Below are 14,598 nucleotides of genomic sequence, written 5' to 3' on the forward strand. Positions count from 1 at the left end.
CTCATAATGTTCGTGCAGCCATAAATGCTGGCAATGCATATTGGGAAATGTATTCCTCAACATCTGTAGTGCCGAAGGTTGCCTACTCCTGAACTATGTGCAAACTGTGGCATCCGCAGCCTGGCCTCAGCTTCCTATTGCATTAATTAATGGGCATTGTTATAATTATTAATGGGCTTAGACTGCACTTTCAAACAGTGAAACGCTGTGTTTCCTGAAATATTTAACATTATGTTTACTTATTCCCTGCATTTCACAAGTATGAATTTGGGAGGTCTAAAAAATAAAATATACACTGCATTTAATTCTAGTCTGGAACTAAGCGCCTCCATCATTGTTATAAGCTCTGTCATTGAACATACACAAGTATGTCCTGTCTAGGCCCTTACGCTCTGCTGAAGACTTACGTCTACCTTCTGTCCATACTCCCACCTCTGATGCTCGCCTTCAAGACTTCTCCAGGGCTGCACCGTTCCTGTGGAACTCACTTCCCTCCTCCGTTAGATGCTCACCCAGTCTCCACTCCTTCAAAAAAGCATTAAAAACCCACTTCTTCATAAAAGCATATCGATTAAACTGTTAATAGCTCCCGACTGATTCCTCTCTTGCAACTGTCACTAGTCTAATACTATCCTTACCTTTTGTGTCACTTTACCCCACTCCATCTAGCATGTAAGCTCATTGAGCAGGGCCCTCAACCCCTCTGTTCCTGTGTGTCAAACTTGTCTGGTTACAAATACGTGTCTGTTCGTCCACCCACTGTAAAGCGCTGCAGAATTAGTTGGCGCTATATAAATAATAACATAATAATAGTACCTGGAGGTGGAGATACAGAAGCAATGTTTCTATTTCTCCTCTTCAATGCAATGTATGCCTTGGCCGTGTCTGGACTGAACTGCATTGTGACATCATTTGCTAAGTTTTTATTATTGATTTAAAATAAAAATAGAGCATCACATGAAAAATGTGAACACAATTTATAGGAGATTCTCTTTCTATTCAATGGTGTAATTTCCAGAAAATTGGTGGTTCCCCTTCAAGGATTTATGCTATTTTATTTTTCCTTATGATTAATTCATTTGTTTTATTTACCAACTCACGGCAATAGAAGAAAAAGAAGAAAAAAGAAAGCGATGAACAGGAAGATGAGGCAGATCCTGCTTATTTAGGAGAGGAGCCAGTGAAACCTTCACCACCTGTAATGACGGACACGCAGGAAGTCGAACAGCTGGTTCGAGACAAAGCAGCTAACATCAGGAGGAAACCTGGAGAGCCAATCCTTATACCTGAACTTAGCCTGTCTGGAACCATCACTCCAAATGATATGTGTCCAAGGTAAATGGAATAACTCATTCATTTGAAAACTATTTTAGGGTGTCTGCAGATTTATTTTTACTTGTGCATTTGAAATGCAGAAATTTTTTTTAATGCCAAATATAAAGAAGATCCAATTCATTATGATATCTTACCGTAGTCGCCTTACTTTCCACCTTGCTTGCCAATAATACATGAAGTATATGTTTGATTTTTCTATTGACCTTCCAGGGCGGAAGTGCAGAGACGTGAAGACGTTCAGAAGCACTCCATGTTTGTAAAAATTCTTTTCAACAATAAAGAAGTTTCCAGGACTGTGACAAACCGGTTGGGATCAGACTTCCGAGTCCATCTTGGACAAATATTTAATTTGCAGATCTTTAATTGGCCAGAGAGTATTAAGCTACAGGTAACCTTGCACATGCTATGTATGCTTTTTCTTGTGTCTTCTTTATCCCCAATGGAGGATTTCCATCCCAGGCACTATTACTCACGTGCATTCGTTGCATTCGTCCATAAACAACTTGATTCGTACAAGCAAATAGCTGGGAATTCTAAATCGGAAACGTTTGATCCATTTAAAAAAAAGTGAAAGATTTTTTTTAAATTTTGAATGAATTGATCTTGTTTTGAACAAATTGAATTGTTTATGGATGAATACAGCAAATGCACATGTCTAATGTTTGGACACATGTAAGAGGCGCCCTAATCCCAATAAAAAGGAACATTTAAATGTTTTTTTTTCATAAAATATTTAATTTAAAAAAAAACATTGGGTCGCTGTTTCTATTTTAGTGTGTATGGATTGTAAGTTATTCAGACCATGAAAGGCCCTGTCCTATTACTAGGTTCAGACTTTTTTTATATAGACATTCACACACTTTTTGGGTGAACATTTGTAAGTCTTCCAACAGATAAATAAACATTGGTAACCGTGTGACATGGGAGCATGTTCTACCCATGCAGCAGACAATACTGATTGCAAAAAGTTACTAAATTCAATATAGTAGGCCATAAGTAATAACTGAGCAGAGTAAAAATGTGATATTCTCTTAACGTCTTTAGACCCTTTGTGAACAGGAAATGCAGCCAAAAATAACCGACTATTTATTTAAAAAGTTGCACTGCATGTTTATTGTTACAGATTTTTGAAAGTGGTGGGCTTAGCAGTACCACACTGCTAGCAGAAGTGTTTATCCCTATTCCTGAAACCACCGTGCTAACTGGAAAAGCCCCCGTGGAAGAAGTGGAATTCAGCAGTAATCAACGAGTAATGTTCAATCATGAAGGTGTCGGCAGCGGTAAGCCCACACCACTTGCTAAACAAATTAGATGAAATTCGGCACTGTATAGTATTACACCTTACCTACTTGTACTAGATCTGGAATATTGTTTCTATTGCCAGCATCTACACTTCGTTACATTTCAGTAAACACACTGTTTGTTTAGCCGCTAAGGGGGAACGGAGACTGCCGTCTATCTCTTTTTGCGATTTACCACGATATTACTGAGAGACCATCTTACAGTTGCCACTATAACTATTTCTTACATCATACCTTATGATTTTAGAATTATCCCAAGATTCTGTATACCTTTGGATTATTATGTTCATTGGCTTGGTGTAAATACAGAGTTTAGTCAATGGTCTCCCAGGGATTTTGGACTTCTGTGTTATTCACAATTGCCAGCCACTAGAGGAGCCGATTGACACGGGTTTGTTACAGCTATTGTCCTAATACTAGTTGAGGCAAAACATTGTGCCAGTCCCCTATTTAATATATTAGCCCACTAGTGCATACCATTATTTTAATATTTTCTTTTGGTAGATATGTATATTTTTGTGTGCAGGGTGGTGGTGTCGTATACCAAGATATACGTTTTATTCTACGTGTGTATTAAAAGTTATGTTTTATGGTTATACCTATTTCTAGTTCCATTCTATAGGGACACTAGTTACCTTCTATCCCTTCCCTCCTGTCTTTGATGTCTTAGTTTTCCCAGTTTTCCCAGAAACCATCAGCAAGTTAAAGGGACACTGTAAACAAGTAAACAACGTTAGCTTAGGGGAGTGCTTTTGGTGTATAGATAGAAACATAGAATGTGACAGCAGATAAGAACCATTTGGCCCATCTAGTCTGCCCAATATTTCTAAATACTTTCATTAGTCCCTGGCCTTATCTTATAGCTAGGATAGCATTATGCCTATCCCACGCATGCTTAAACTCCTTCACTGTGTTAACCTCTACCACTTCAGCTGGAAGGCTGTTCCATGCATCCACTACCCTCTCAGTAAAGTAATACTTTGCCCCTCTAATTTAAGACTCTGTCCTCTTGTTGTGGTAGCTTTTCTTTTTTTAAATATGGTATCCTCCTTTACTGTGTTGATTCCCTTTATGTATTTAAATGTTTCTATCATATCCCCTCTGTCTCTTCTTTCCTCCAAGCTATACATGTTAAGATCCTTTAACCTTTTCTGGTAAGTTTTATCCTGCAATCCATGAACCAGTTTAGTAGCCCTTCTCTGAACTCTCTCTAAAGTATCAATATCCTTCTGGAGATACGGTCTCCAGTACTGCGTACAATACTCCAAGTGAGGTCTCACCAGTGTTCTGTACAATGGCATGAGCACTTCCTTCTTTCTACTGCTAATACCTCTCCCTATACAACCAAGCATTCTGCTAGCATTTCCTGCTGCTCTATTACATTGCCTGCCTACCTTTAAGTCATCTGAAATAATCACCCCTAAATCCCTTTCCTCAGATGTTGAGTTTAGGACTCTATAAAATATTCTGTACTCTGCCCTTGGGTTTTTACGTCTAAGATGCATTATCTTGCACTTATCCACATTAAATGTCAGTTGCCACAACTCTGACCATTTTTCTACTTTACCTAAATCATTAGCCATTTGACTTATACCACTCGTGGAACATCAACCCTGTTACATATTTTTGTATCATCAGCAAAAAGACACACCTTACCATCAATACCTTCTGCAATATCATTAATAAAAAATATTAAAGAGAATGGGTCCAGGTACAGATCCCTGAAGTACCCCACTGGTGAGAAGCCCAAGCTTTAAATATACTCCATTGACTACAACCCTCTGTTGCCTGTCACTCAGCCACTGCCTTACCCATTCAACAATATTGGAATCCAAACTTAAAGATTGCAGTTTATTGAAAAGCCTTCTCTGTGCAACAAATCTCGGTAAGCAATGTCTACTGCACCGCCCTGATCTATTATTTTAGTTACCCAATCAAAAAAATCAATAAGATTAGTTTGGCATGATCTCGCTGAAGTAAACCCATGTTTTCTCTGATCTTGAAATCCATTTGATTTTAGATGTTCAACAATCCTATCCTTTAACATGGTTTCCATTACTTTCCGCACTACTGAAGTAAGGCTTACTGGCCTATAGTTGCCCGACTCCTCCCTACTACCTTTCTTGTGAATGGGCACAACATTCGCTAACATCCAATCTTCTGGGACTACTCCTGTTATCAATGATTGGTTAAATAAATCTGTTAATGGTTTTGCTAGTACACCACTAAACCCTTTTAATAACTTTGGGTGTATTCCATCAGGTCATATTGACTTATTTGTCTTTACGTTTGACAGTTGAAATAGAACCTCTTCCTCTGTAAACTCACATGTAACAAATGACTCATTTGTCCTTTTTCCTAACTGAGGCCCCTTTCCTTCATTTTCATCTGTAAATACAGATCATGGTCCTGCAGTCTAACTGCTCGATTCTCTTTCATTTAGATTTTTTTTTTTTTTTTTTATAGTTCTTTTTTTTCATTAAGGCAATAGTCACAAGCAGAGACAGGTCACAGGCTACAATTTCTTGGCTTTAAATCATGCTCCAAGTCCTTGGAACATTTAGAATGTCTTACCTTCTGCTCTGTTAATAGTCTGCTAGAGACTGCAGGAACCCCCTGCAGTCTCTGCAGAAACAGAAACAAATGTGATTTAACTCTTAAATGGCAGACAATTGAGCAGTGAGGCTGCACGGTCATGATCTTTACACCAAGACTGCTTCTTTAAGATAAAGTTTGGTCCTTAAAGTGTCCCTTTAAACGTTGAAGGATAGGTTCTAAAGGTAGCTAAAAGCTAAATTGTCCATGACTGTATTTCCAGATCAGGACTGTAGTGTCTTTATTACAGGGTTTTATTTTTTGTGCTCTTCCAAAGATTTCCGCCTCGGCCAGATGGCTGTTTCTTACATGTATGTGTCAAGTATTTTTGATGTTATCCTCAAATTTCACTTCTACAAATTCCTTGATCTGGTTAATCTGTTTTCGGTAATTCTATCTTTCATGACATTTTATATCTTATATACATGAACCATGTAGTGCAAGTGTTCTGTGTAGTGGATGTAACAGTGAGTGTATTGTAGCATGTTTTCATTTTACTCTATGATCTAGAGTTGCAAATAATTTCTCTTCTCATCCTTATTTTATATTTTTAGATGTACCATTTTCTTTTGAGTCCGATGGTAGCAATAAGATGTCTTTAATGACTTCAGGAAAAGTGTCTTACTGTGTTTCTTGGGCTGTTGGGGAAAATGGAGTACCTTTGGTCCCTCCCATATCACAGCAAATTATCAACAATCAAAGGTAATAAAAAAAAAAAGATACCCAACTGTGTTTACACTTTGTGATGCATATAGGGGCATTGCTATGGTCAAAAAATACATGGGGCTTGACCTCAAAAATAAATTGATGACCCACCCTTGCCCCTCCCCATCCCGCAGCTTATCTTGCCTTTCTGGCACACAAACAGTTATTTATAGACACAGACACACACAGACATGCACAAGCAAACACAGGCACCAGAACATATACAGACAGGCATACACAGACACTGATAGGTACACAACGGCACAAACACATTCACAGATAGACAGAGACAGACAGCCACACACAGGCTATTTGACCCCACATTCAGGGCTCAAGGACCCCCCACCCCTAAATTCATACAGTTTGTAAACTACAAGCTGTTCTTCTTTTTTAAAAAAAAATTTTACTAAATTTTTGTTGTTGTGGTATTCTTTGTAAATCTGGAACTCACTATTCTGGGTCGCTATAGAACACGTAAAACATAACACTTTAAAGAATTCCAAGTATGCACTTTCATTACTTTGTGGCAATTGGTAAATGATTACAATGACCTGTTTGTTGTGTAAATTTATTTATTTTCATCCATACATTTTCTACCAATTTTGGAAAAAACATTCATAGATATCAGCCTTCATATCCTTTTGCATAACAAATTCACAGATTAATTCTATATTATAGAATGTCATCCATTAATGCAAGAGCTCATGTCCCTTGGATCTCATTAAAGGGGCACTATAGTGTTATGAACACAAACGTGCATTCCTGACACTATGGTTCTAAAACCACTGTTTAGGTGGTCTGCCCTCCTTACTGGGGGTTAGAAAGGTTATTTACTCACATTTTTCCAGCACTGCATTTAGACGCTGAACTTTTTCTATAGAGATGCATTCTCTATGAGAAGATTCTGATTGCAAGGGTGGTGCTTGGCTCCGTATCCTTGGCTGACATAGTCAGAATTGATGATATCAGCCAATTGCAATGCTTTCTCATAGGAAAGCACTGGATCAGCTGAGTTCTTCAATTCTGATGATATCAGCCAAGGGGGTGGAGCTGTGGGCGCAGTCAAACGCCACCTCCTCATAGAGAATGCATCACTATGGAGAAAGTTCAGAGTCTCCATGCAGAGCCTAAGAAGTGGCCACTAGAGGTGTTCCTATGGAGAAATGTAAACACTGCCTGGTAGTGTTTACCGTATATACTCGAGTATAAGCCGACCCGAATATAAGCCGAGGCCCCTAATTTTACCCCCAAAAACTGGGAAAACTTATTGACTCGAGTATAAGACTAGGGTGGGAAATGCAGCAGCTACTGGTAAATTTTTAAATAAAATTAGATCCTAAAAAAATTATATTAATTGAATATTTATTTACAGTGTGTGTATATAATGAATGCAGTGTGTGTGTGTATGAGTGCAGTGTGTGTGTGAGTGCAGTGTGTGTGTGTGTGTGTGTGTGTGTGTGTGATGCAGAGTGTGATGCAGAGCCTTGGTGGGGGGTGGGCATTTTTTTATATATTTTTTTTATTATTATTTTTTTTTTGTTATATTATTATTTATTTATTTTTATTATTATTATTATTATTATTATTATTATTATTATTATTTTTCGTCCCCCTCCCTGCTTGATACATGGCAGGGAGGGGGCTCTCCTTCCCTGGTGGTCCAGTGGCATTGGCAGTTCAGTGGGGGGAGGGGGGCTGGCAGAGAGCACTTACCTCTCCTGCAGCTCCTGTCAGCTCCCTTCTCCTCCGCGCCGGTCCGTGCAGCTCTTCTGTCAGCTCACACTGTAAGTCTCGCGAGAGCCGCACTATGACCCCGCGGCTCTCGCGAGACTTACACTGGGAGCTGACAGAGGTGCTGAACGGACAGCCGCGGAGGAGGAGAGAGCTGACTGGAGCTGCAGGAGAGGTAAGTAACCGCACACAGCCCCATTGTCTGTATTATGGCAATGTAAATTGCCATAATACAGACAGTGACTCGAGTATAAGCCGAGTTGGGGTTTTTCAGCACAAAAAATGTGCTGAAAAACTCAGCTTATACTCCAGTATATACGGTACATTAAAAAGCCTTCAGGGACAGAACAAATACAATAAGCTTTAGTTGTTCTGGTGAATATAGTGTCCCTTTAAAGTCACTCTGTGGTGTTCAGCAGGGTGTGCAGAGTGTAGGAGTTTGGTTCCATTCAACACTCACATTAGAAGCAATTTAAAGATATAAAGCTAACACCAGTCAATCCTTAGTAATATTATCACCGTCAAAAGTCTTCGGCAAAAACCTTCACAAACCATAAAATGGTGAAGATATATACTCTTGAAACATAGAGTTTCCAGAAGAAGAACCAATGTAGTTCAGGAATTGGAACATTTCATGCAAAATACATTTCATCATTTACTGGTTAAATTTGTTTCCTGGTCTTCCTGGTTTCTAGTACTGAAATTAGTCCAAGTAGCTGGTGTTTATATATTTTGAAATGTTTGCACAGTTCGCCAACAGATATCACATCATCATGTATGTGACATCAGATGAAGAGTATACCGATAATGGTGCATATTATAACATAGGAGAATAAAGGAAACTGAACGGAGGGTTTTTCTATAGGTAGCATAAAAGAGCTCAGTCAAAAAGAGTGCCACAATATTTCTATTGACAATAGTCACTATTACTATAGATAACAGACCATATATGATACATTGCATTAATTCTGACTAGTTAAATATGTACTGAATAACTGGAGGTGGGAGTATAGAGAAGACATGTAAGATATTGGCATGCAGTGGTGAGATGGATTGAGAAATAGACTAGGAAAAGAAAAGAAAAAAACTGCGTCTATAAAACAGAAAAACAAAAGTGTCTTGGTAAACTACAAAGCCATAAGGCTTCCATTGAGGCGGTAGTTTCAGGTCGTTGTAGCAAAATATGCGTCTTCACTGACTCCTCTAGGGATAAACAGTGTAACTGAGGATGGATCCCAGTGATGTAGAGGTTCTATGGATGGGACTCCTCTAAGAGAATTCAATGGTAAGCCCAGGTTTTCAAGCATGGCTTCTGCGAGATCCCGGATAGGTCTTTGTGAACTGCCATGAGACTCATAGAGTGTGCAGGAAAGGTTCCAAAGATAGCGACTATTACGTTCTCTGAGGATGGTGGTGAAGGAGCGAAGAGATCTTCTACAAGCCAGCATTCCAGAAGAAAAGTCTGCAAAGAAGGTGCGTTGCATAGATTCGAACTGGAAAGAAGATTTTTACCTAATGGCTGCGGCCACAGCGGCCTTCTTTCTGCCGGATTCGAATTGGACCACCATATCGCGTGTTGCTGTGGCGGGTGCTCTGCCCAGTTTCGGGAGCCTGAAAAATCCTTCCAGGTGTACTTTTGTAGCCTGCTTATGGATAAGGCCATAAAAAGTCTCCTCAGACTTCTGCCGCCTCTATATCATCGGAAATGCCTCATATCGAGGTTACTTCTGCAGCATGCATCCTCGAGGGTCGCTATATGCCACTCCTGCATCTCCTGCATCCTGGGATGATTACTCCAAGGAAGCAAATCACTGTAGGTGAACCCTCACGGCATTTTCCACCATCTTGCGTCGTCCCGTGATGCCAGAGAGGTCTGACCTGAGTGCCACCAGGGTCATGGTCTGCATATCAGGCAACAGATTTTTTATCACAGCTGTGGTGATTGGGGAAGAGTCAATCGGCTCTGGAGCACTGGCAGCTTTTGAACATGCTGGCAAGCAATATATCTTTGTCACCATCTGCTTATAACTCCTCCGAGAAATCTGAGCGGCCGAAGAAGGAGGCCACCATAGGCCCCATGGTTCCCCTGGCCGCCCTAGTCTGACGAAAGAGATCTCCAATATAGCCTGGGCTTTTTTTTGTTTTGTGGCCCATCCCTAGTAGGGCGATCCTGGATCACGGTGATTCCTCGGTTAGAGGTACAGAAATGTGTGAAATATACCGAAATTTACCTTTTGGACTCGAAGCTTAGGGATTACACGTCCATCCCCTCAAAGGCTAATCTCCGCCCCCTGGTGTTTATACATTATGGGATAGTCTGCTAGATTGATAATGATGTCATTCTAAAATTTCAATGCTGGCAGTGCAATTGGTACTTTTTATACGCAGCACCATGGGGGATGCCAATAAGTTCATCATTAGCCTGTCCAACTTTAGGCGGCAGTGATATTCTGAGACTATTAAATTAATCATTAAAAAGCCAGAGAAACAGGGACAAATACTGATATATTTTTTTACTTTGGTAATGTCTTCTCCTGATTGATGGTGAAGCTCAAATGGGAAATGTAGATGTATTCATAATGGAACAGTCAAATACCTTAAATAAGGAAAGAAAAATAAATAAATATATATATATATATATATATATATATATATATTGCGCGAGAGAGAGGGACTGTGAGTGTACAAAAAGACAAATGTGTTTTTTTTTTCTTTCCCTATCTGCGTCATGGAATGCCAATGTGAGCTGTCATTGAGCACTGACTTAATGCAGTAATTAAACCCCACCCACACTAATACATTACTGTATTCTACACTGATTTGGAGCACCACAGCCATCTGCTTTGCAGGTGAACGAACTGGTTCCCCGTATGGACGTTTACTAATTTATACAATGTTCAGCCACATCCAGCTGCTGGGCATGAGGAGCAGGGATGAATTTTTTATGTTGTTTTTCTACAAATCTGTTGACTTTTAAGCAAATAATATTATTTTTTATTTTAAATTGCTCGGGATTCAAATACAAGTGTTGAAGATCAACATGAAGCTATACTTTCTATTTAAATTAAAAAGGCTTCACTGCCAAAACTACATCACCAAGAGCAGTACGATTTCACGGATTGCTTAATCTATTTATATATTTTACTTGGCTCTATTTCATTTTTTTTCACAGTGTCCAACAACCTAGGCAGTAGATCTTTGTTCAGAAGGTATGCCCTTGCTTGTATAACTCTTGTATATTATCTTAAACAAATCTGTTTTTCCATTTTAGAGCGTTCAACAGAACGGATGCAGTTGCATCTATAGGAGCATCTGGTTTAGCGGATATGAAGAAATTAGCCAAATGGGCTGCAGAATCCAAACTTGACCCAAATGATCCCAACAACGCAGCTCTCATGCAGCTTATAATGGTAATAAGCTGTACACAGAAAATATATCCATATACATAATGCTGTTTTATTTGTGCTTTTTCCTGATGTTTGAATGAATTAAGGAAACATAATCTACAGTCAATGTATTATATTATGTCCTTATCTTTTTGCCATTACAATAATTAGATAGGATGACGAAATCACTTGCAACTAATGTGTGATTTGTCTGGAACTCAAAGTAAACACTAAAGTGAATTTTAAATCTTCTGCCAACATAGCGGATTAAGAGAATATTTTTCAGTTTTGGTCTAAAATTTAAAATTCACTTGACCATTCATAAAACGTCTGTAGCTCTAATGGCTAAACATGGCACAGCACATTTATGTGAATTAGATTTTTCATTTAGGTTATCCATAAATATACATGGTTATTGGAACAGTGTTCATCTACTTTTCCCACTGTCATAAAATATCAGTGCTGTCCTAAAATATCAGTTCTGGCAGCGTTATTGGTACCTTTTATATACAGCCCTATGAAAAATACCAATTACTTCATCATTAGCCTGTCCAATGTTAAGCAGCAGTGGTAATATGAGATGAAGATAATTTGCCTCCCATGCTCATATCACCGGTGCCATCCAAATCCATGACTAAAGGGCTGAGTTTTAGACACCGGGAGAGCCCCAGTTTTTATCAAACTACTCAAAAGAAGGGGATAGGACCCGAAGATGTTTTTTGGCTAACTTGGAGAATACATAAACAATCTAAAGTTCTAGGTTATCCATCAGTGATAAATTGTTATTGGAATAATGTTTATCCCCTTTCCCCACATCATGCTTATAACTGCAATAAAATGTTGAAGGGCAGCTCAAAAATGCTGTTTTAAAACCTCAATTCTCATACCTGTAGGGTTTGCCCACTTAACATGTGAATACCCATATTCTATCAATACATAATTAGGTTGTTAATACCTACAGAGGCACCAAGTGATGATTTTTTCTATTATTTATTTTTAATATTTTTTTATTTTATAAAAAATGTCTTATATGACTCCTATGCCTTACCAGTAACACTCAAGTTCAATTACATTGCATTTGGCTGGTTGAGTCTCATGGTAAAATGTAGTCCGTGAGAACTGCAGTACTTAAGGTAGGGCATCTGACGTCACTACTAAAAAGCTTAGTTCAATTTCTAAATGCAGAGTATTAGACAAAGTCCACCTGGCTGGGGAGCAGTGCTTTCAGTTCCTGCCTGGGTGAGGCTGCAGTGGAAAGCTGTTTGCCGGGGTGACAGTGTGAATAGGACGGAACTTCTGTGTTTATAATTAATAGGACATAAACAACATGTTTGATCAAACAGACACATCATAAGGTGTAGTTTAAACAAAAATAGTTAAAAAACCCCAACAGAAAAAAAAAATATTATATAGTTTATTTTTATTTTACTGGTGGACGAGCCTCTACTGGTACTTTGGACATGTATTCACCCATCTCTGTTTCCACGTTTTGTAGAGTTCTATGTTGGAATAAAATCCGAATTTAGATGATTTTTTTCCCATTTGATTTACATACCTGACACTTTGAAGGTGCAAATTTTTTAAAATAAAGTTCTGGAGAAGAATCAGAAGGGTTGAATTAAAAAATACATATCCAAAAACTTAAAACATTCCCGGAGCACTATAATACTCATTATGGAAAAAATTGAAAGAATTTTGTGCAAGCCACCACTCAGCCTAGAGAAGGCTGTGCACCAAAAATCAATGACAAGATCAGATAAGCAGCCAAAGTGAATCCTCAAAGAGCTGGAGAGATCTGCAGGTGACTTGTAAGATCAGTGGGACACCTTAAACCCCTTGAGGACACATGACGGAAATATTCCGTCATGATTCCCTTTTTATTTCTGAAATTGACCTCATATTTTCACTGAAGATGTTTGATAACAAGAACTTGAATATCTTTAAATAAATTGACTAATTAAAGTTCAGACCTCTGTGTAATTGAGAATATTCACCAGCTATCTCTATCCAAGCTGACAGAGATTTAGCAATTGTGCCAAAAAGTATTGTAAAAAAAAGGCAGGGTCCAGATGTACAAAAAAACTCTTAACAGGGTAATTCACCAAAAGTGAGAATTCAAAGTGAATTGTAAATTTACGGTCATATTGGCTGAACTGGAAAATTGTGTTAGTCAGCTACGCTTTCAAACCAGCAACTCTGAATTTAAATCTAAAATGTAATAATTACACAACCAACAAATGTCTGTTTTTATTTGGGGGGGGGGGGGGAGAGGGTATTCTTTTTATTTTCTTTAATGCCACCTTATAGCGCTATAAAATGTGGAAACAATCAGGTGGCAAGTACAATGACCTAGTTTGTTAGGCAATCAGTTGGTCATCAGTGTAATCAAGACTGCATTTACTGGGTTGCCATTTTAACAGTCATCCTATATAAACATGTACCAGGGTTCTATTTAATAATAATAAAACCACTTTAGCTAGAGGAAGTCCAGATAAAAAGTTACACTTGTGAAACATTCAAAAATATCATCTCATACATAGCTAATTATGCATAATTTTCTGGAAATCTTTTTAGATTGCAAACACTGGAGATGCCTATGTTCCTGAATTTTTTAGACTCGAGCAGCTACAAAAAGAGTTTAATTTTGTGTCTGATGAAGAATTAAACAGATCTAAAAGGTTTAGACTGTTACAACTGCGCAACCAGGAGGTACCAGAATTTAATAATTATAAGCTTGTGCCTATAAAGGAACGGGAGATCCCTGAAAAGATGTTTTTGGTAAGTACAAGAACCGTATCTCGGTGTACAAAATACATTAGATGAATATAGGTCATGTATTAATTTCAGGAACAGTAAACTAGTTTGTTCACGGAGTTTAGAGACTACAGTTTCCTCAAAACAGAATCTATATGCATGTGTCTGCACCTTAGGAATGAACAACATGGTTCAAAAATTAAATGACAATCTTAAAGGCCTAGCTTTGTTAACCATATAATTCAGATTATAGGTTGGTTTTCACAATTTATCAAGTCGTGAGAATTATGGTAAATGTGTCATGATCTGAATCAACAGTATCCAGGCCAACTCTTGTCTCCTGTGTCACATCTGGTAAATCTTGACCCTAAAGTATACATATGGCAATAGGAAGCTTGATCTATTTGAAGGATTTCCAGTTTTCACTTTACATTTCGTAGTGTAAAAAAAGACACAACACTAGTTCAGCCAAGTAGCTGGCTATGGAATGATGTTTGCTAATATTCTTGGAGTAATTCCTACAACAGAATGTTCCCCAGTGATATTACATAACATAAGAGTATATCTGGCTACATCACTGGTTTCTAGTGAAATGAATCTAGATCATTAGAGCTCACATTATCCTGAATAATTAAGGTTCTTGTGTTTTCCACCATGAAGGAGTATGAGAAGAAATTGCGTGAACAGGATGTAAGCACTGCTGAGAATCATTTGGATGCGTGCCGAGTCCTGGTTGCCAAGTATCTTCAGAAGGTCAGTTAGAGCGGTTAGTGATTTATAGCATGCACATA

The 14,598-nt window shown here is 38.4% G+C and overlaps 1 protein-coding gene across 1 annotated transcript in view; it reads left to right on the forward strand.

Annotated features, from left to right (window-relative positions):
• CC2D2A (coiled-coil and C2 domain containing 2A) overlaps positions 1-14,598 on the forward strand; it is a 66,958-nt gene that overhangs the window by 23,467 nt on the left and 28,893 nt on the right. Inside the window, exons 15-21 of the mRNA XM_063457795.1 lie at positions 1,109-1,335; positions 1,546-1,723; positions 2,459-2,615; positions 5,786-5,933; positions 10,939-11,077; positions 13,628-13,831; positions 14,468-14,560. Coding sequence (XP_063313865.1) covers positions 1,109-1,335; positions 1,546-1,723; positions 2,459-2,615; positions 5,786-5,933; positions 10,939-11,077; positions 13,628-13,831; positions 14,468-14,560 — 1,146 coding nt within the window. The remainder of the gene's footprint in view (positions 1-1,108; positions 1,336-1,545; positions 1,724-2,458; positions 2,616-5,785; positions 5,934-10,938; positions 11,078-13,627; positions 13,832-14,467; positions 14,561-14,598) is intronic.

This window comes from Pelobates fuscus, chromosome 6 (assembly GCF_036172605.1).
Source record: "Pelobates fuscus isolate aPelFus1 chromosome 6, aPelFus1.pri, whole genome shotgun sequence".
Classification (NCBI taxonomy): domain Eukaryota; kingdom Metazoa; phylum Chordata; class Amphibia; order Anura; family Pelobatidae; genus Pelobates; species Pelobates fuscus.